Here is a 15,721-nt window from a genome sequence, read left to right as displayed (position 1 = left end):
GCAATGTTTCCCATAAACGTTCTCCAACTTAATCCCGAGAAAGCAGGAAAAAACTCAAGTGACTCTTCATATAGCTTTGTTGTTGTTTTAAAAACACTTCATATAGCATAAACCACTGCCAGACCAAGTGGATGTTTGGGCCTCAGATAAGCGTTACCTTCCCACAAAGGGTATCGAAACGTCTGGATGCTGTGCTGGGAACAGAACATGGGAACACAGAGAGGTTCTAACCCATCTCTGAATGCCCCAACAAGTCTGTGCGCTCAGGGGTAGAGGGAACGGGAGAGCGCGGGAGCAGCGCTGCCCCGCACTGCGTGTTGTGTCGTTACAGCTTTATCCCGACACACCCATATTTACAGCACACAATGTACTGTACAATTCACAACGCCAAGAAACTCAACATATCTAATCTGGCAGAAAAACAAAGTCATATCAGGTTAATCCAATTCTTAAATTGCACAACTTTGAAAAGCCAATAGGAAAACAAATCTTCTCCCAGCTTCTGCTCCCCCTGTTCCTCCGCCCAGCACACATACCCTGCCACGACCTACTTTTCCTCTCTGATCCCTCAACATTTTTAGCCCACTCTCACTGTTCCTTGTTTCCCATTCACTCCTAACCCACCCCGGTGGCAGAGTGGAAAGTTACACCGACCAGAGGAAGCCGTACAAGGCAGCTTTATGTGCGGGTCCCCGGCCAAAACGGGCCGGGAGGGATGAATGGCAAGACGCGTACACAAGGTCGCTTGGACACCTGCCCGCATGTGATACTGCAATAACTGTGATAAGATAACAGGCCGCAAATTTGAAGCTGGCTGGCTGCAAGGTAGTTTCAGACTGGGCAGTGGAGCTGGGGTGCTGTTGCTGCACAAGGGGAACAACGTACAGTGAGATAAATAATTCTGCATGACTTTGGAAAGGATCAAGATCGCTCCACTGCCCGGGTTCAGAACTTTCAAGATTTGCCTACAAACCCTATAGCTGGTTATCTAATGTATCTTTTTAAATGAAACCTTTCAGTTTCATATAAATCACAAGACTCCACAAGCTGAGAATTTTAAAGGAAGAATAATGGTGGAAAAACGTCTGCAATACGCTCCCCCCAACATGCACTAAATCAATTAAACCTGGTTCCTTGCATATTCATTTCTCTAAGAGAATTGACATCTCATGGTGTCTACAAGGGTGTCAGCTTTCCCAGAAGCATTTCACACAGATCAGGCATTTTAAAGGTCTTATGTAAATTCTCTGATGTAGGAAATGCACATTTACATTACAGCTCTTCCCGCTCAATAACATATTTTCACCCTATACACTCATCTATTTTCATGAAATTTTAGGAATGCGATTATTCTTTCAAAATCACAAACTCCTTTCCACATTCGGTTAAAATCAGCAGATACACTCAAAAATCATGAAGCCAGAACACGCAAGAGGCCGCACACACGTAGCATGACTGGATACGGTTTATTTTCATAGCAGATCAGAGTAAGCAGCAGAACTGCAAGAGTTACATACAGAAAACAGCCAAATGGCCCATGCTGCAACGAGGGGTCGCAGCTGCAGGGATTACAGACGTCAGGAACATCTATATTTCCACTGTGCAGCACAAAGAGGAACCCGTGGTAGGGCTGATTGCTGCAGGGTCCTTCACATTAAGTCAGTTTAACCCTCTCTGTTTTGATCAGGAGCAGGATTTGGTTTTGAGTACTTGGTTCCTGCTTACTAAGCATTAAAAGCTAAGCACGCAGCTGTTTTTAAGGAGACTTCTTGCTGGAATAAGACTCATTTCCGAATGTTGAAATGGTAAGTTTGTAAAAATGACTGTTTTAAGTCACCTCCTCTGTTTCAAAGCAGCTCTCTTGCTTTGAGCCTGTTTCACATCCTGCAGCCTTGAGTAATGTCCTCTTCTACGAGAAGGTTTAGTGCTATTATTTCAGTAACCTTGCTGTACTAAAATATTGATCGTGTGTCAGAGTTCTGCAGGAGTATTCGGTGTTCAGAAGTTTGACAGTAATGTTCCTTCACTTTTTCCAAAGGAAATCTACAGTTTCCTTTCTCGCCTCCTTAGAATCTCAAGTTATAAACAGTTACTAGTGGGACAACATTTAATTTCTGAGTGCTTTCACCTGTATTATGATTGCTAAGTTACTAGGTCATCACAAAGATATTAGTAGTAATGTCCACATACAAGAAGTGGGTGGCCTTGCAGGCGTTTTAGACAAAAAAATTAAGATCCAGCCGTTGCCACACAAGCAATGGATCTTGCCATGGACAGAGAACCCTGTTCATTCATTTGTTTATTAAATTCAGGAGTACCAACTAGCTCTGTAATGAATTACTTAATCTTTGACCTATTGTCCACAGCCATGTTCCAGAACAAGGAATTTATAGCAAGCTGAGCTCCCTAAGGCTAATTGGAAAAGAACTCTTTTATTGTTAAGCCATTCTCCATCCTCAACAAATTTTTTACAAACTACCCATTTTTGCCTCTCTGCTTATATACCTACATATCTAAGGATGACTCTTTGTTACAGATGAGTCGTTGCTGTAGTTCACTCTAGGATCTGCTTGTAGTAAATGCATGCTAATACAGCAATCTGGGGGTTTCTATCAAGTTTTGTTTCAGTAATAATCTAGATTTGTAGCTGAGCTGAGTTTTCTAGCACTCTAATGCAATTTGGACTTTTTTATTTCCTCCTACAGAAGGCCATACACCAAAACACAAGCAAAGAGCTGTAAGATCCTCAACGACTGTTTTCATTAAATGGCAAATAATAGGAACAAGAGAATACCACCAGTAAGATGAAGAGCTGAGGCTGTTTCTCTCAAAGCTGGGCAGAGAACCCTGAAGCAAGAGTGTGCCACATCACAAGAGCAAAGCCATGGGGTTGGATGGCGTACAATGAAAATCTGGGCCAAATTTAGCCCTGGCAAGATTTAGATCAGAGGATGGGACTGGGAAGAACAACTCTACAACAGCTTTAAGTGTGTCAGAAATTTGACAGGTTGAACAATAACTTGTATTCGTTTAAAACTTGATGGATAGCAACTCGGTTATGCAAAGCTGAAGTGCTATGAAGAGCCCTAGCAGAAAAGAAAATAAACAAAAAAGAACCCACAAAAAGTTGCAACACGGGCTGCCTCGCCTACCTGTGTCAGTTCTCCCCACTCGGGCTGCGAAGCTCTCAGGACCTCAACAGCTTCTTCAATGCCATTTGGTCATTAAAATAAAAAGGCGATACAAGCTACAAAATACATTTGTCATGCATTCATTTTGACACAGTTGTGCATTCTACATTCATGTTCTATACCAACTCATTATGTATAATTTACTCCATTAAATGAAGTAGATTTGAGACATAAGTACATGTTTTTTTTCAGAGCTTTCATTATCTACTTAATGTAGAACAAATCAAGCCACGGTTTTTCTTGAATACAACTTAGTTGAAATAACCTTTTCTGATCACCGCAGTCTTCCGTGGAATTCAGACGAAATACTGAATATACATATTGTTAGGAAAGTAAGACTTCAAAAAAATGAAACTCATGATCATGTTTCTGTGATATAAATACTAAACAGCTCCATGAGGCCAACCAAGCTTCTGATTTCATAATGCTCTAAAGTCCTCTTTACCAGATATGACTCTGTCCTTTCATTCTCAGAAAGCTCCACTGGTGCACCAAGAGCTGTAAAACCCCCCTTTAAAAAACCAAAAAATCCAGACTGATGAACGACAAAAGCACAAGTGGTGACATTTTGCTGCTCCACCTCGGAGCTGATGGAGAGCGGTCAACATGCTGGCTGCCTGCTGAGCAACCCCGAAATCAGTGAGACCGCATGAGGAGTGAAGGGCTCATTGCTGAGACTAATTGGGCAGAATCTGGCCACTGCCAGCTCCCACAATGGCCAATCTGCTATCATACAAATATGCAGAGATCGAACAATTTAATGTGTTTCCAAGTAGCTTTGTCTAATCAGATTACACTTATGTCTGCTTCGTGTACATCTCCTGATGAGGTCTTCTCTCAACTATAACATTGCTTTATGAACTTCAGGGTGTACTCGCTTCTTAAAATCTAATCACTGCACTAGAGAATAATTCAAACGCTCTCCAACACACTTAAAGATGTGAAGCAAGGCTCTGAGGAGGACGCTGTAATTTTTCGAGGTAACTGCAACAAGTTCAACACTCAGACATCCTTGAAATATCTTTCTAAGGGTACAAAAACTCTACTTGTTCCCTCTGTGTATCCTCTTCCTAACAGTAGACAGCCCTTACTTGCCTGAGCAACTCTGTGTGGAAAGCACTATTCCAGATGAGAAATGAAGACTCAGGTCAGGTATATTTTTTAAAGTATAGCATAAAACCCAAGATGTTTCATGCTCTTTACTGTTTGAACTCTGAATTAACTTCAAGTTCTTTCATGCAGTCAAGCAATTATTTAACCAATAATCAACGTGTAACAGTGAATATTAAAATCAGATCTCTTGAAGGAAAGACAGCATTCTTGCTTCTAGCACTAACAAGGCTTGTGCGTTCAGCACTTTTCTCCGTTATCATGTGACAGGCTATTTTTAATGTTTGCCTGAACATATCTCGCATCTTCCTTTGATCCAGAAAGCAGTTCCGTGCGGTTTGTCTGCATATTGCATTTCCCTTGCCGCCGCGCTCCAGAGGCACAGCTTTTCCATTTCCCTGCAATTTGGGCATCAGCTGGCGGCGGTGGGAGCGCAGAGCCCTGCGTGCTGCTCCAGCACAAGCCGCACAGGGCACGGCCACGTGCCTGCAGCACATGGTCATGCAGGCAACCACCACCCGGAGCCTCACGTGAGAGTCAATGTGAAGAGCAGCTCTCAGTACCAGCCTGCATGACGGTTTAGCCGGTCATTCCCATGCCGTCACGTGGGAGAGCGGAGGTCAGGAAATTCCCAGCTCCTCTTGGGGCTGGAGGTAAGAGTGCTTGGACTCTAAGAGAGGGAGCTCACGCTGCAGCTCACGCAACACCTAGTAACTGCTGGTAAACAGTGATTAAAGCTTAGGAGAGGATTCCAGCTGGGAATGCTGCCCTTCACGCTGCAAAGGCTGCGCTGGAAGAGGAGGTCATGTTAAGAAACACGGGGGAAGTACGGTTGCAATGAAGGGAGTGTTGCACACACACCCTTTTGTGGGCTGCCCCCTTCACCCCGCCAGCCCCAGAATGCAGCCGAGAGGCTGGATGGAGCAATAACCACCTCTCCCAGTTGGCTGCTGTGCCTGTCACAAACAGGAGTTAAACAAAAATGCTGAAAATGACCCAATCACACCTCGTGTCAGTCGTTACAGTTCAGTATCCGTGGAAGAATTAAAAGGTAATGGATACTGCACTCTAGATGAAATAGCTGAATAAATAGAACATGGCATTTAATAAAATCTTAACTTCAAATGGAAACAGTTTTCAGCTTTTTGATTAATGTACACCTACTTTTTTTTTTCATTGTAAGTAAAGACTTGCAGATATTGCGTATGTGTGTATTTCCACAGCAGATTACAAAGCTGCTTTTTTTTTGCCTCCCCCCCTCGTTAAATAATCTGTTGCAGACCCTTTGCAAGCAGTCGAAAGCACCCAGCCGTCCAGGCAACACCGACTGAAAACCACTGTCACGGGAACACAAAGACTGAGGGAGTTTATTCAAAGCCTCCGACAGCCCCATTCTCCTTACAGAGCACAGCGGCGACCAAACGTGTGCTGTCACCTGTCAGCAGCAGCCCTGTGACATGGCCCTGCAGCCCAGGCTTTGGTGGCAAACAGAAGATTCAGATCTAACCCACAAAATCCCAAAAACCTTCTAATTAAGGTCTTCCACCAGACGGTTCTGAATTCTAACTCCGTTCAAACCCTTCACCCATTCATCCAAACAAGGGCTACACAGGGAAAAGAGCCAGGTAAAAGCAACCACCGACTAGTTACCTGCAAAATATGAACCTCCTTTTATGTACAAAGAGCTACAAATCCATCCAATTTCCTTAAAGGACTCCACAGTTAAATGGAGATTTACATTCCACCAAAAGAACTGGCAAAAGACAACACAAAGTCTGCAACCAATGAAGAACCATGAAAAACTGTTTGCAGTAACAGGTTACTTTAAAAGCTCACTTGATAAAACCTGTTTTTCTGAGGGAGACTACAGATTTCAACCAACTAATCAGCACCCAATACAGGGAGATAAAAGAAGCTTTAAATGTGTCTACACATCAAAATGAATGGTGGTCTGCAGCGCTAAAAATAAAAAATAGTATTGTAAAACAAAACCATTCTTCTTAGAAAGAAATAACATCAGACTCCAATCTTGCAACAGCCATCACCCGCTTCAAAAGAAAACCAGTATTTGCTGTATGTACATTCCCAAAATAGAAGTTTATGGGAAAGTAGGTGCTTGCTTTATTCTTTGCTGTGGTCTAGAGAACAGATGATGAACAGAGCCAGAACATTCTCTCATCGACCAGACAATGTGAGCTGGAAATACAGAATTAAGTTAATTTTACAATGAACCTTTTTATTGTTGTTATTTACCTTAAAAACCAAAAATCAACAAGGAACTTGTAATGTCATGTTTACTGTCAGGGTCAGCTCAGCTTTGCCGAGCCTGATGACACTTCCCAGTGAATGCCAACGCAGATGTCCAGATCTCTTATAGACATGGTATACAACGCATATTTGGGCAATACCTTTAGCTTCTGAAGACAGCTAAGGCCTGTATATCAACACACACAAAACTAAATCTTGTACCACTCTCCTACAGACCCTCTCTGCCCAAGACAGACCCTGTATGTACACGAGTCACCCTGGGTGTTCCACGTGTGAGTCCTCCCCCTCAGCACATGCGGGGACAGGAGCTGGGACCGACCGCACGTGACGCGGGTGCTCAACACAGCGGAGCCACTTACAGCAGGGACAGCACAGATCGGCGTCCACACACTACACGGGCTCCCAGTGTCAGACAACATTCAGGGAAATATTTTTAGGAGAATTACTATCCCCTAAAAAATTCAGTTTTCCTAAAAATAGTTAAGATCACAAGGAATTAATTTTTATTGAAATCGTATACTATTTGTTCTTGGGCTTATTACGATAAAACAAATCACGACAGCCATGCATACCAGAACAGTACCTCACACCAATTAAAAGAAAACCCTTTCTTCATGTGACAGTTTTAAAAAATGTATTTTAAAAGTCTTAAGATATATTAACCAAAAGGTTCCATTATAACGATTTTAACATTTACCTCCAGACTAACTTTCATATTTCAAAGCAGCACATTAGCCTTGGCACTTCTGACCGCAAATTACCCGGTTTACTTTTACTAAAAATCTGGGGTTTTGAAATATATACTCTTATTTTAAAACTTGCTCAAATGCAAAACTCTGAGATGATCTTCTCTTCAAAACAGATTGTCAAAGTAACATTTTTACATGACAGCACAACATTGCAACAAGCAGATGATAAACCAGACTACTGTTAATTAAGTCATAGTACCTATCTGTAGTGGGGCTGGGGGAAAGAAAACATTTTAAGAAACAGAATGAGCTTCCTTTTAAAAAACACATTTAACCAAGAAATTGTATTATTCATAAGGCAAGATGGCACGAGGGAAAGAATACCTGAAAAATTAGATGTTTTTATCCTACCCCAAGAGACATGATTTCTTTTACAACAATAAAAAAGTGTATAGCATTTCTGGTGAAAAAAGTTTGTAACTCTGAGCTGCAAACAGCTCGGGAAAAACTGAAAATAAAATCAATGAGTTGAAAAGTCATGTGGACAGCTGATTACAAATAACTTCTGACAGGTGATCATTAAAAGCCTGGCTCACAACCAGGCTCCTCTGAAAGAATGAGGACAAATTATCTGCTTTTAATTTTATGTGTGCATATGCAACAGAAAACGGGGAAGCATATACGCGCTATTTTAAAAAAACTGGCTAAGAAAAAGCAAGGGTTTTCATGTTCAACTCTTGCCAACTCCAAATATATTTTGACTTCGGATATACTTGTAAATTACTAGTTAATTGCGAAATGCCTTGAAACTGAAACACAAAACAAAGTCAAGTCCACATAAAGTAAAAGTAAACGAAATTCACGATTAAACACACACTCCTGACTTGGGGCCAAAGAGTTTGTTGACAGGTTTGGGGTGTTTTATTTCTTTTTAATGAGAAAGGAATGTTGCAGACTTGTAAGACTTTTCTATTCCACCCTGCTCCACAGCTTTTGTCCTTCTATTTATTTGTTTTGCCTCCTTATCATACGATTCTGACAATGACTTTGCACGCTGAGCGTGGCAAAGGATCAAGCAGAAGGGACAGGAGTGGTTTCCTGCTCCCAAGAGCACACTTTGCTCTAGCAAACCTTGTGTGAGCAGAAGAGCAAATAAGTCACCCTTGGTCTTTGTTTTCTCTTTTTCTTTTTTTATTTTTTTAAAGAAAAAAAGGCAAAGCTGCTTGTTTTCCAAACTCCAATGTTGACACTATTCCACTGACTGTGATCTCAGCCCTGCTGGTGTCAAGCCAGAGCAGTTATTCTGGATTCGTACTAGTGTCTCTAAAGGGATGATTTCAAGAGCTAATAAACTAATAGAAGACTTCCACTGACATCAAACGGGTTTGAATCATGCATTACAGCCAGAACTTGGACTCTCAGATGTTTTCTTTGCCTTCAGCTTAAGGTGACTATAGATGTAATTTATCAACTCGGGTCAGAGCTACACTCAGTTTATGGTAATTCAAGCAAGATTATAATGCAGCTCCAAAATTTAGTTTCTGCCTCATGTACTGTGGCAAATTTTACTTTGCTCAACAGAGAATAAAATGATGGCCCAAGTCTCAAACAGGAAGCACTGTCTTTAAGTTTTAACTTCAAAACAATTACCAATCCTGTGTTCTCACACCAAATATTGGCCAAAGGAATATTCTCTTTCACGGTCCTTCTCCTTGTTCATTTAATGCCAAGGCACCTACGCATTACTATTCCATTTGTGTTTTTTTTTACTTGCTAATAGCTAGGCTACCAAGGAAGAAAAGATGATAGCAAGTTTCCTTGGAATTCCCACAGTTTCCTTACATAATTTGAAGAAAAATCCCAGTGGGGAAACTTAGCAATAACTTTACCTATTATTTTCATTTTGTGGAGTGTGACTTTAATCAGATTGGCCCTCTCTAAGCTGCCTGTCAACCCTACAAGGAGAAGTAATGATTTGCACTGGGGAGGAGGGCTGGTGTGAAAATCCACAGGAAGTTCTGAGGGCTGATTTACCTGGTCTGACGGGGCTCTGCATGCAGTTCTGCGACACCATGCCTGGATGGACTGAAGTAGAAGCCCTGCTGCTGAGGTCCATGACAGAAGGTGATGCTGAGGTAGCTTGCTGGAGACCTGACTGGTGCGGGCTATGCTCGTGCTGGTTTGGACTGGGCGGAATGCCATTTTCTGAGAGGAATTCTTCCAGGTCCATGTATTCCAACTGGAAAGTGTCTCCATCGTATGGCAGTGTCTTGTCCCATAATGTTGGGCCCAAGAAAGCTGACTGAGGGACTGTGGTACTGGTGCTGTCATCGTCTAACTTCTTCTCTTTGTCTTTTTCTTTTCCGAATGCTTAAACAAAACACATAAGAAAGATGTAAGAGCTGAGTAATTAATATACTAGCCAGCATTACTTCAATTATTTCCCCTGCGCTCTCAGTCGTAAGAAACAAATATTCCATAAAAATAACTCAGTTGATGCATTCCATTTGGTAGAGAAAGGTCATGTCAACTGAGCACCTTCGCTGGATCCAGCTGTGTTTTTGAGATTTTTCCTCTATTTTTAGTTAACAATTGCCCCTTGCATGGCTTTGAATGTCAGCTGCAATAAGTACTCAACAGACTTAAAGTGAGTACACTGAAGTTAAAAGCAAACTGTAAGAGGTTGCTGTATACTGTTGAAAAGGAAGAGTGTTAACCTAAAATCCCCCTAGTTTATTAACCTGTCATACTTCTAAATTAAGGTCCCAGTCTTGCTAGCCCTAACACAAGTAAATTAGCCCTCAAATGCAGGGCTTCTTAACACTACAACAGCGATGTCTGACAGAATATGTATTTTAAACTGCAGAAGAGCTAACAAAAAACCCAAAAGTAGAAGCAAAGCCAAAAAAAAAACAAGTTAAAATTATGCTTCCTACTCTTTCCCACAATATCCAGTGATTTCAACACCCTTTTTTTTTTTTTTTGAGGGTATCACTTGGTTTCTCTACAGGATTTGCGAGAATCTGAACCAATAGAACTTTCCATCAACTATCGTGCCTTCTTAAGGCTTTGTTTTTAACCACCCTGGTGAAATCCAGCGAGCGGCTTCGGGATGAAACGCCGCAGACACAAACCCCTCGGCTCTGCAAGACCTCGCACAGGGTTTTCCTTCCAACGTGCATTTGATTCATCAGAAATACGAAGTGCAATTATATGCGCTACCCAGAAAAGTTTCAACTTTCTGCCGATAAAACGCTTTTCAGTTTCACGGGGCCGGGTTTAGCGGAGGAAGGCTCGTACCCGGCCGGTCGCCCCGATGAGCGGCTGCGGCGGGACACAGGGGGTTTGCCCCGCTCGGGCCCCCCTGCCCAGCCCCGAGCACATCGCGTCCCGCCAGCTCGTTGTTCCAGCGGCCGCAGCCCTCGCCCTCCTCCCGGTGGAAAACCGAGCGCCTTCCGTTAGGTCAGGCCGCCTGCACCCATCGCTTAATTCCCGCACCGAAATCCTCCCGTTATTTAATCGCCTCCGGGGCGGAGGGGGGTCGGAGGGAGGGGAAAAGGGAAAGCGAGGTGGCGGTGCTGGGGAGACGGCAGGACGGGGGCCGCCATTTCGGGGCGCCTGGGCTGGGAGGGGGCGCGCAGGGGGCCCCGGGGAGCGAGGGCTGCCCGGGGAAGCCTCACCGTCTTCGTGAGCGAGCGGCAGCTTGAGCGGGTTTTCCAGCAGGGACTTGAGCACCCCGTAGGTGGGAGGTAGGAAGGTGGGGTTCAGCGGGAGCGGCCGCGACATGGTGGGCTTTCCCTCGGGGCAGCTGCGCGGCAGCGGTTCCTTCCCCTTCCTCTCGCAAGCGCCGCTACGGAGCGCGGTGAAGCGGGCGGTGAAGCGGGCGCTGAGCTGAGCCGAGCCGAGCCGAGCCGAGCCGAGCCGAGCCGAGCCGAGCCCCGCTGGCGAGGGGGCGCCTGGAGGCCGCCGGAGCCGGGAGCAGGACAGGCCGCTCCGCCGCGCAGCTCCGCACCGTTCCGCTCCCGCCGCCGGCTCTGCGCCGCGCGCCTCACCCGCGCGCCCATGTGCAGGCGCTGCCGGCGCTGACGTCACCTCAGCGCGGCCCCGCCATTGGCGCGGAGGGCGCGGCGACCGGCCCCGACCCCCCACTCCGCCCCGCCCCGCGGCCCCCGCCCGCCGGCCCCGGTAACGGCAGCGGGACCGGCCCGTGCGCGCGGTGTGTGGTGGGAGCGGGGGGAGAACGCGATCGTGCCGCTGCCCCCGCCCGCGGGAACCGTCTCCCCGGTAACCGCGAGGAATGTTAATGATGGTGAATGCTTGACCCCGCTCGGTGCACCCGAGCGTGAGGGCAGCGGGCCTGAGGGAGCCGGGCCGGGCCGCTGTGCGAGGGGCGGCGGGGGAACTTCCATCCGTCCGAGCAAACCTTTCACTGGGCTTGTGAGCGGCCTGTTCGAGCCCCAGCAGCACTGTCGCACCCCTGGCTCCGCACGCAGATCCTGTCACCTGTTACCGGGATAACCAGCGGGCCAGAGCTGCCAGAGCTGCCAGCGCTGCACGGTTCGTGCCTGCCGGGACTCCCCTCTCCTCTCCCAAAAATCCCCGGTGCAAGTCCAGCTGACTCTGTACCCGCCTGGGCCTCCAGCCACCCCCAGGATCCAGCCCTGCCTGCACACACTGCCCCACACCTGCTCTCTTGCTGCAGGAACTTCCACCTTTCAGGTGCTTGTAGGTACTTGTATCTCCCTGCTTCTCTTTTTCTTCTCTTGTTTTTTTTTTTTTTTGTTGGGTGGCATTTTGCAAAGCTTTCCCATCCATATTTAGTTGTTAATCTTCCTTCAAAAGTCAGTTCTTTTACTGTTAACAAATATAAATACTCACTGTAAGTAAATAAAGGTAAATTATGTGTATAGACTTCCAGTTGGAGTGCCCAGTAATTAGAAATAAAAGCCATCTGAGGAACTGAAGTCTGCCCTTAACAGTTATGTTCTCCCCTTATCTATGATTATGTGCACTGACTCGCGTCTGGTCAAACGATCCGACTAAAACAAGCAACTAATCAAACTCCAAAGTGCATCCAGATCAATAAAACTGTACTGGCACAAGCCAGACCTGAGGACCAGCAGTTGCAATGGCCGGGCCCTTCAGAGTGTGACAGCAGCAGCATGGCAGCTTTTCACTCACCTAACCAGAAAAAAACACTAGATGATTAAACAATCACACGCGTAGCAACGTCTCCTCTGATGGGCAAACTGCTGGTGACTGGAAACCTTTAATTACAGAGGTACAGAGTGAGAGCTAAAGATACAAAGGCATAAAGATGAAGGCACCGATTGGCAATCCATATGTAGATGTGGTACAGAATGTTTTCTCTATGCAGTATAAGGAAAAAAAAAGGATACATTGAGGAGATTTAGCAACAAAGAGTAACCAGAATAGAACATGTAAAACTAATGGGGATATTGGGAAACACCAGTAACAAACGAGATTAGCGTGAAATGTAATAAAAGCTCAGTTTGAGCAGAGCTACTTACGTTTTTATGGTTATTGACTATTGTAAACAAAATATAAGCATCAGAAATAAACAGCATTTTTAGTGCAGCAGAATGACACGAAAAGAGCGGAGTTTCACCACTTGACATTGAATGGGCTGAATTATGTTTAGATCTGTACAAGTGTGAAACAGACTGAAGCAATCAGACATCAAGGACCACGTACAGTTACAAACCATGCATTCTCTGGTATGTATTCGTACCTTCACATTCACCCAGAAAATGTTTTATGGCTTGTGAAGGACCATGACAGCTACTTAGTTTTGTAAGAAAATATCTTGATTGATCCCCAAAAAAACAACCAGAAACCTCAGCCAATGTTTCTGCCTCTGGTGTTTTTAATCACAAAATTTATCAGTTATATGGCCCAAAGATCCTTGGTTTTTTTCCAACCAAGTACACGAGAATATGCCATTTTCCCTTTTTTCAAAAGTAATTCTTATCTTTAGCAAGGACAATTTGAAAATGCGCTTTTAAACTCAAAAAGCGTTTTCATTTTTAAGAGGTTTCTTCTACCTACAGGCCAAGCACACCAGGATCACACAGACCATAGCCCAGGCCCTCGCAGCTGAGCCGGGGTTACTCCGGGCCCGACCTACCAAGCCCGGTTTTGCACTGCTCTGCACACAAAAGGCCTTTGCTGAATGCACAGCTGTTCATATACTGTTTTGTTTTGTTTTGAAGTAGGGAGGCTTACGAACAGGCATCTTCGGCGCTTCACCCCCAGCACCGCACCCAGCCCGGCTGCGCCAGCTGGAACAACCCCCGTGCGAGGAGCGCTGTGGCAGCTCCAGGCTCCTTCTGCAGCGGACGGAGTAACGGCGGGCGGGCGGGCTCGTCCCTGCTCGCAGCCCGGTGGGACCGAGGAGGGCGCGGCACGGCGGGGAGCAGCGGCGACAGCGATGGATCGGGAGCGGCTCCGAATCGCCCCCGCTCACGGACCCGCCGCCGTCACGTGGAGCGGAGTGGGGCGGGGCGGGGGGAACGGCGCTCGCGGGCCGTCACGTGAGCGCGCGGGCTGACCTACTTTGGGCCAATGGCGGGGCCCGGGCGGGTCGCGCGCTGCCGGCGGCGGGAGGGCGCGTGGCGGGGCGGGCAGCGCTGTCCAGCGCGCGGCCCCGCGGCCCCTGAGGAGCGGAACACGGCGGGGACAGAACACAGGGAAACGCACCAAAAACCCCAGAGAACATGCAGAGACTTAAGGCTCAGCCTTTGTTTTAGTCCTGATTTGCCCTAAACCTGTGAAACGTCTCCAGATTGGCCTCAGACAGTGGGACATTTCCAGCTGTGTTATGGGACATATCACTCAGAGGCGCATAAAAAGCCACATGAGCACGTTTAGCTACCCACACCCGAGCTGCAGCTAAACCAGCACCTTTTGCAGACAAGGTTGGGAAGAGCTAAGGAGCAAAGTCCATCCCCCAGTTGTCCCCACGGCAGAGGCTCTGGAAGCAGCTTGGCTTGGCTTTCCCAGTGAAAGCTGCTACCAACAGCGCTGAATTACTTAAAAACTGATGTTTATTGCCCACGTGGTGTGCAGCTGAGCGAGCTGCTGCAGCTCCTTGCAAGAGGAAAAATACTTGTTGAATGAACCATGATCTGCCCCCGCTTTTTTTTTTTTTTTTAAGGTTTAATTGAGTGTGGGAGAGACAGGTTTGGAACTGCTTTTGGGTGATGGCAGAGGAACTTCTCTTAAGTAATCTGGGGTGGTTCCAGAAGGCACTCCAGTTCTCAGAAAAATAGGAATTACTAGTCACTGCTTATGTGCTATGAGTTGAAAGATTAATAATTTTCCGTGCCAAAGTTTACAGCCAGCCTGCACCACGACAGTGGATCAAATACATGGACTTGCCTGGACAGCTGACCCCGTTTGAACTCAGGGAGTGTTACTCTCAGTGGTGACTACGTTTTTGGAACAAATACCCCGCTGTGCTTTTAAAGCAACCGTAACCTTGTAAAGCATTAACCAGCCTCTCAAGCCCATTTCGTGCCCTTGGGGAATTATTTAGACCCAGTAGGTATAACCAGCCAGATGACAGAACTGGATCGAGAGGAGCGATAAGGGTGTCGCTGGCCTGTTTTGCAGCCAGGTCTTCCCCTGAATAAGGACAACTCCCAGCTGGTGCCAATGGGAGAAACAACTTGACCCTTCCATTTGCTCCTCTGCACCCCATTCCTCTGCCTTTCTCGCTTTTGCCTTGCACACTGCAGAGAGACAGTTAGAAATAGCTGTTCTTACATGTTCCGGCTGTTTGATTTGGGGAGCTGGCATTGGTTTTGCTGGAGATAGAAGAGCACCCACGAGCACAGAATAAACCAGCCCATCCGCAGGCAGAGCTGTCACAGAAGGGAGGAGCGAAAGGTGCAGGGGCTGAGCTGCTGCTCCTTATTCAGAGTTGCTATTGAAGTCAATGACCCAGATTTCTCTGACTTCAAATGGCTGTTTCCAGAGAGCTTGCTGGAGGCACGCCACCGGGGCAGGTCAGGCAGAATTCAGCCTGAAGAACTGCGTGCATGGACTGATCAGACCTGGATCTGTAGAACGTGATACTGAAAACCCATGTTCCTCAGCGAGGTCTGTGAAAAACCATTGAAGTGACTAAGTACCCTGAGATTCAGGCTTGCAAGGCTGCCCTAAGCTTGGGATTCTTTCTGTCCTGTACTTCTGTGACCAGTTCTGTGACATCCCCCTTGCTCCCAGTTTTCCTTCTTAAAAAAACCCACACACCAAAAAAACTTGCAGAAAACTCAAATTAGTTTTTAATCCTGCAGGTTTAGATTAAGAACCCAGAAACGTGGCAGACCTCTCATCTTTGACAAGAAAGCCTGGCCTTCTGCAGAAAATTCCTACAGACAAAAAGCAGGCTTATGAAGATAAAAGCATTATCATGCTGTGTCTCTTTATGAAAGAATC

The 15,721-nt window shown here is 46.1% G+C and overlaps 1 protein-coding gene across 2 annotated transcripts in view; it reads right to left on the bottom strand.

The window, feature by feature from the left end:
* Positions 1-11,346, bottom strand: part of HLF (HLF transcription factor, PAR bZIP family member) — a 34,106-nt gene extending 22,760 nt beyond the window's left edge. The window contains exons 1-2 of one of the 2 annotated variants that reach the window (XM_065852217.2): positions 10,939-11,346; positions 9,293-9,628 (exon numbers count right to left, since the gene is read on the bottom strand). In XM_065852217.2, the coding sequence (XP_065708289.1) occupies positions 9,293-9,628; positions 10,939-11,044 (442 nt within the window). In that variant the 5' untranslated portion in view covers positions 11,045-11,346. The remainder of the gene's footprint in view (positions 1-9,292; positions 9,629-10,938) is intronic. The other variant, XM_065852218.2, reaches the window with a different exon arrangement.
* Positions 11,347-15,721: the final 4,375 nt, after the last annotated feature.

The sequence above is a fragment of the Patagioenas fasciata genome, chromosome 18 (assembly GCF_037038585.1).
Source record: "Patagioenas fasciata isolate bPatFas1 chromosome 18, bPatFas1.hap1, whole genome shotgun sequence".
In the NCBI taxonomy this organism is placed as follows: domain Eukaryota; kingdom Metazoa; phylum Chordata; class Aves; order Columbiformes; family Columbidae; genus Patagioenas; species Patagioenas fasciata.
The sequence above is the reverse complement of the archived record's forward strand: the minus strand, read 5'-3'. Positions and strand labels throughout refer to the sequence as shown.